The sequence below is a fragment of the Lactuca sativa genome, chromosome 9, assembly GCF_002870075.4.
Source record: "Lactuca sativa cultivar Salinas chromosome 9, Lsat_Salinas_v11, whole genome shotgun sequence".
Classification (NCBI taxonomy): Eukaryota; Viridiplantae; Streptophyta; class Magnoliopsida; order Asterales; family Asteraceae; genus Lactuca; species Lactuca sativa.
The window spans coordinates 185,716,995-185,724,281 of record NC_056631.2 but is presented as its reverse complement, the minus strand read 5'-3'; the positions used below and the strand labels follow the sequence as shown (position 1 = coordinate 185,724,281).

Genomic DNA, 7,287 nt, shown 5'->3' with positions numbered 1-7,287 from the left:
CATATTAGAAAAAACTAAAAATTCGAAAAAATATACATTACGTTAAAGAGATGCCATGTCTACATTAATTAACGGGGCATAAGGTGCCCATACCAAACAATCTATCTTAAGTTTGAAAAAAAAAGGAGAAAAAGTAAACAAATATAAGCTCGTGTTTCCATATAAATTTATCAAATCCACCAACGAGAATTCCTCTTTTACAGTTGACCTTTAGAAACTAAATTTAAGTTTGAAAAAAAAACACATATATTAGCTCGTGTTCAATAAATTCATCAAAGCCACCAACCAAAATTCAAAAAATGATGGACAGCCACGCTGGTACAGCAGAATTTTAATTATTCATGAAGAGAGATAAGATCGACGTTAATATATAAAAATTTTAAATAAGATAGAATCCTATATTACAACTGAATGTCTGAATACATAAAATTTAGCACAACTGAATGTCCGAATACATTTAATTTAGCACAGCAACACATAGAACATATACACACTAGTGAAATATTCAAATTCAAACATAAGCTTAGCGGTTACACCACTATAAACGTAAAACGGTAATAATTATTATTAGGTTACGAGAACATCTTCTTTAACGAGACTCACAGATCTCAAAACAGACTTACCCATGCATGCCAATGAAAAAACATGCAGTTATTACGTGAATAAACTGAATTCACTCCGAGCCAGAGTCGTCCGAATTCGAATCCAGCGCAGTCGGGCCCTCCAAAGTAAGTTCATCGCTGTTCCGATCTTGCACAACCAGGCTCTCCGCTAAAGGTACAATATTGTCTACGGGATCCATCACAACCTCGATGTTCTGAATAGTTACATCCTCGCACCCTGCTCTGGGCACAATTTTCACAACAATAGAATCATCATTTTCAACTTTTAGGATTTTCAAGCGGTCTTTGATGGCAAATGATATCCCACTAATCTCTTTCATTCTGTTTTCAGCGACCATGCCATGGGGCAACCGTGAGAAATAACCAAGAAACTCAGTGTCAACTGGGGTGACATCGACTCCATTATCAGGGTCGTTCATTATCACATCGAACTTGACAAAGCGCTCACAATCATATCGTACGCCTTGAAGGACCAACTTCTCAATCGCGATCTCGGTGCGCTCCTTGTCCTCCGTAGTCCTTTTCGCAGGTCTCATCACTCGAACCTCCAATGTCTGGTTTAACCTCACTGGGAAACTGAGATCCTTCACCGTCGCTTTGTCGGGTTTGCGAGCATTTCCTTTATCTTTGCCTCCCTTGGGATGTGGATTAGGTCGATTTCGGATCCATGGGATCTCGGACCTCTCATAATCATACCCCATCGTTCTAGTGTCTACACAGTCACGGTTGTAGACACGTACAAGTTTTCTATTCTCATCATAAAATACGTAGGATGCATCTAGCCAGTCGGTCGAGGATGGTGCATGGTGTCTCCTGTTCATACCTTTCCAGATTTTCCACATCCGGTCAACGTTCGCATGGTGGCCGTAAAACAGAGGGTCATAGCCTGCGGAGTAGAAGTTTCCCATGTCTTCTCCGTTCTTCAATCTATTGTTACCCACCCATTGGTGGGCAATCGTGTGAACCCCATCCTCTATGGACCCAGCCTTTTTGTTTTCATTGGGGTTTTCACCAGCCACAAGTTCGCCACCAAAGAACGATTTTGTATCAAGGGCGTTGGCGATCATCTGATTGTACATTATAGACAGATTAATCTCTATCTGGTCTGCACAATTATAAACTTCTTGTTTCTGAGGATAATACTGAAAATCAATTAGAGCTGGTGCGATGTGTGATGTATTCCTTAAAGGATCAAAGAGAGAGTTGAATCTAGTGTTTTCAGGGGTATCAACGTTGCCATCCGGATTTTTTAATTTGTCTTCGTACATGGCAGGAATCGTCATTCCGGTAGGGTGGTCCCAGTTCCAGTATGGTAGAGCGAAAGTGTCATCCCCGAGCGCCTTTCCCATTATCTTCTCGAGGAAATAGAGGTACCAACGGTGGAATGGAAAGAAGAGCCATGAGTTGTGAACTTGGATTATATACTTCTCGAACTCCAAACCACTTTTTACTTGAGTGTAAGCGCCGTTGCAGTACGCACAATGAACTTTAGCTTGTTGCGTCCAACTGTGTGGGTCATTGTCGTTATATCCCTTCATTATCTCAACTGCCTTTCGAAAGTCTTTTTTGTAGTCTGCACTGACTCTCTGTGCCGCTGGTCGCATACGAATTACCTGGTTATCCGGAAATTCGTACGGCGCTGGTTTGGCCGATGAGTCAAACACCGGAGGGCAACAAGTTAATCCCCTTATAGCCTCTGCTGAGACTCCCCTTACGGTGGCAGTAACACACTTTGAAATATTAATGTCTGGTGCTTCGATGGGAACGCCAAAGGCTGACGGAATGCTGGTGAAGTTGGCAGCGCTGTAGAGACCTCCGAGTCCCAGGAGCAAGTTTCTCCTGTCAACGTTCTGCGTATCAAGCGAGGGTGATTTTGGTAGTATGAGTTTTGGGGTATCAGGATTTTCGACATATTTGTCATTGCTATCAGCAGCGGCTTTGCATGAAGACCTGAAGCGATGTGAGTGCTTCACATGGGAGGAGCTTTTAGAAAATAAGGGATTCTTGATGGTGGAGGTGGAAGTAGGAAGAGTGTAAAAGCTAAAAGAAGCCATATATCTTCTTTGGGTGTGCTCTAAGTCTGTTACCGAGCTCCAATTATATAGACAAATATATGTGAGAAATGGCGTGCATGTGAACGGTGGCTTTCATAAAGGTAACTATAATAATCAAAATAATATCTGAGTATACACCGTTTTACATATACAAAACATGCATGATGATTAATACATATTCCAGTATAATTAGTGATTACGTAAAATTGAATTTGATGAATATTGCCGATTCAAATTTTGTTATTAACCTATGTTAAGTTCCATTCATTAGTATTCATTATGTTAGTTTTAGAAGTTGACCAGCCTGATAGCGTTTATGAAATTGAAAAGGGTCATGCTATAAGCTGGATTCATTTAATCTCAATCAAATTACAAGTAATAATTGACAAAACTACATAAATGCTCCTTATGGTTTATCAAAGGTCATCAGTCTCTAGTAATTTTTGTTTTTGACAAATCGTGGTCCTTATGATTTAGATTATGATTTAGAAAAGTTGCACAAATGGTCCCTTTGCCACCATATACAGACTTTGCCATTTTTAATTTCATTTATTTTTTAAAAATTTAATTATTATTTCTTTAAATTGGACAAAATAACATAAAGGGTCCACACCCCACGGTCGTCTCTTTGGGTTATACCCTTCACCATCATCTCTTTTGTTTATCCTCCACCACCACTACTAATCACAAAAATTTCTTGTAAAATAGTCTTTCTTTTTAACGCTTAACCATGGGAAATAGACATTAACATAAACCCATAATATTAAGCCTGGCTAGAATTTTTGTTGTTTTTAAATTCAGGTTAATGAACACAAACAGACATGAACAAACTAAAGTCACAAATATATGAGCACAAATCATTTTAACATATGAACACAAACAAATTATTAAACCCCAAATAGGAACCAAATGGATTTAATCTCAGCATACATAAGTATATACACATATAGAAAAACAAGACTTCAGAGATGAAAGAGTCAATCCACTATAATCTAGTGAACATACCCACCTAACCAACACCATGTTAGAAGTTAACCTAGATTATTAGTTAGTTTCTGTTAAATGTTAGTTATGTTTATGTTTATATAAATTATTATTAAGTAGTATAATTAATGTAGTTAAGAAAGAAGTCACACTTAAGAAGAAGGAGGTTACATTTAGTGCTGTTATGGTTGGGTCTAAAAGTCACATAGTTTAAGGAGTAAATTACACAAATATCCTTATGGTTTGGGTAATTTACATGTTTGGTCCTTAACTTATTATTATTTTTTTTTTTAAACTCGGACAGTCCCTAGAATGTATTTTTACTGTGCATTAGGTCTCTCACAAACATAAAATACTATATTGCCCTTCTTAAATACTTTTTAATTAATTTTTTTTTTAATATTTACTTAAATCTTTTATTTATTTGTTTATTGGACCCACTATTCTTATCCACCCTTATCCTTCATGGTTCAAGATCCCATATGCCCAATACATCACCGACCACCCCACCGACACACAATTGATCTCTGATAACCACTACGAGTACAACCTCAAAATCATATCAGTACAAACCTCAAAATCAAACAAATACAAACTTAATATATGAAATTCAAATATCAAAATCAAAATCAAATTCAAAATTAAAAACACATATAAAAAAATACAGATTATAAACGAACTAATGATGCACAACCTAATGAAAAATCGAATCACAAATTATAAACCAAATGATTCAGATCATAATATACCCAAATTAAGAATGGTAAGGAAAGAAATGGAAGGGAAACAAATGGATCAGAGGTCGACGGTTCATGGGGCAACATCTGAAGCGGTGGTGGAACAAACATCACAAACGCTGGTCCTAGGTCGACAGTGGTCCAAAGTCGAGCGGTAGTGGAGGATCCTTCCTCCCATTGCAGAGTTGTTCAGTGGGAATTGATCAGCAGTGTGGAGCCCTAAGCAACGGTCTCCGATGGCGGAGATCTACGGAGTCTGGTATGATCCCTTCTTTGTGATTGAGGGTGAAGAAGGGAGTAGTGTTGATGGAGGAAAGTCAGTTAGGCTTTTCAACGAGAGCAATTGATGTCTGAAAAATGTAAGGGAGGGGAGAGCTTTCCGGAAAAGGTATTCCTGACGAGTCTTGAAGCTGATATGTTTCCGATGAAGGTAGATGTAACATCCCGAGTTCAGGGGTGCAAAGTTCAGGGTTCAAAGTAAAAATGTAAATAGTCAACTAGGCGAGTCCATGGGTAGACTCGACGAGGAGGGTCGCGATTCTGGTCGCGTGTCTAGTGTCCAACTCGGCGAGTCGATGGCTGGACTCGGCGAGTTGGTGCTGTGTGGAGAAAACCCTAATCCCGGGGTTTAGTCCCTATATAAAGAACATAATACCCTCTCCCTAGCCTCTTCGCTCTCCCTTGAAGTCCAGAAACCCTAATATTCGTTGGAGCAAGGGGCTTTTCAAGGTTTTGACTTAATCTTCTGTTGGAGCCTTCTTTTGAGGTAATGATTCGTTGCTTGAGCTGTTATCCATCTAAACCTATCATTTGTGGGATTTTTGGGTGTATATCTATTGTTGTCTTGAGTTTGGAGGTTAGATCTGAGGTTGCTACCTCAGATCTAGAGTAGTGATGATCCAAAAGAGCATAAAGTCCCTATTCAAGAGCTGTTGATGAAGTCTTTTGGCCCCAAACCCTAGCCCAAGAGTGTATTATGTTTAGATCTCCTTGGATTCACGTAAATTTTGCCACTTTACTGGATGGATGGCCTGTATAAGAGTAGATCTATGGATTGGAAACCCTGCATGGCTTGGAAAGCCTCTGTATGGGTTAAGAGCTAGTAGTAATCAGCGAGTCACATGGGTGGACTCAGCGAGTTGCATGAAGATAGGTAGAAACTCGGCGAGTCGGAAGAACAACTCGGCGAGTTGGTTGAAGATAGCCTTGGACTCGGCGATTCTGTTCTTGGACTCGGCGAGTCTGGTTAAGCTGAGAATCGGTGAGTCAAGGGATGACTCAGTGAGTTGAGTACGGTTTGACTCAGAGTTGTAGGACTCGGTGAGTCTTGGGGCGACTCGGCGAGTTGAGTCGTGTTATGGGAGTTTCAGAGCATGGAGACTCGACGAGTAGAGTCAGTCAGGAGGGGTGGCTTTGACCAAGAGTTGGCCAGTTGACTTTTAGGGGTATTTTGGTTGTTATTGGTATTTATTGGTTTCGGTGATTCGGTGGTGGAGTTTGTGACGGTGGTCGGAGCAGCGTGATCTTGTTTTTCAGTCGGCAGTAGCAGGTGAGTCTCCTCACTATACGTTACCTTGAGTGGTAGTTATGTGTGACCGGAGGGTCTTATGTGCTTCCATTGAGTATTATGTTATAGGTGATATGCTATGCATCATGTCTTTGTGATATATGCTATACGGAGTTTATAGACCAGCCCAGAGGGTCCAATGATATAGACCGGACCGGAGAGTTCAATGATACAGACCGGACAGGAGGGTCCAACGATACGGAACTAGAGGGTTCCGCTGAGACACACCGACCGGAGGGTCATATTGTAGCCTTGAGTGGCGTATGTGTTGAATGTGGTATTTTGGGGAACTCACTAAGCTTCATGCTTACAGTGTTTTGTGTTATGTGTTTTAGGTTTTATCAGGATCATGGGATGGCACCGGCTCGATTGTACACACCAGGGGAAAAGTTTGTTTTGAGGATCCTGGTTTATTAAGTGATTGAACAAAAGAGTCACGTCTTGTAATTAAAACAAAAAGGAGATTTTTATGAAAAGTGTTAAAGAGATAAGCTATTTTAATGAAAATTTTGTTTGAAAATTTCGATGTTACAGTAGAGGAAGGAGTGAGGAAGGAAGAAGTCTTGGTGGTGTAGATGAATTGGTCGATGTCTCGATGATGATGATGATTATGAAAACATGAGATACGATGGGGATTAAGGGGTAGGTGGACTCATCTTAGTGAATAAATAATTTTTATAAATAACAAATAAAAAATAATGAAATTAAAAATAAATAAAAAGGGTAATTCAGTCTTTTATGTCTGGTACGGACCTAACGTGCAACAAAAATACATAGTAGGGACCGTCCGAGTTAAAAAAAAATAAGTTAAGGACCAAACCTGCAAATTAACCTAAACCATAGGGACCATCTGTGTAATTTTATCTAGTTTCAGTGAACCTTTGTAATGTTTCATCATGTATAAAATGTATGTAATGTCTTTGTAAAATCTGATTTTTGATTAATAAAGTTTGCATTTACTACACTTAAAAGCCTCATTCTTCATGTTCGAAGGTTACTGTTATTCCATTAATTGAAGGCTGGATCCAACAATGTGGTTTTAGTCTCTTGTATATGAAATCCTTTATGAATGCAACAAGTTTCATTCATTGGTTATTTTTTTTATCCAACACACCATAAGCCTCTATAAGACCTTTTGTCATCTTTTCCGTAGGCATCATCCACCACCTTTACCATATACATCCATCCCAAACCACCCTTATTTCTCCATCATCCATAGCCTCCACCGTAAACAAACAAACCATCCCAACCATCGACTTCACCATACCGACATACTATTAAATGCCATCTCCATAAGAACTTAAACTCTCCATAACAACCAA

General features: G+C 39.3%; 1 protein-coding gene across 1 annotated transcript; it reads right to left on the bottom strand.

Moving 5' to 3' along the window:
* Nucleotides 1-543: 543 nt before the first annotated feature.
* On the bottom strand, nt 544-2,680 carry LOC111889766 (polyphenol oxidase I, chloroplastic). Its single transcript, XM_023885921.3, has one exon. The coding sequence runs from the start codon at nt 2,675-2,677 to the stop codon at nt 674-676; it is 2,004 nt and encodes a 667-aa protein (XP_023741689.1). The 5' UTR covers nt 2,678-2,680; the 3' UTR covers nt 544-673.
* Between the last annotated feature and the right edge of the window lie 4,607 nt (nt 2,681-7,287).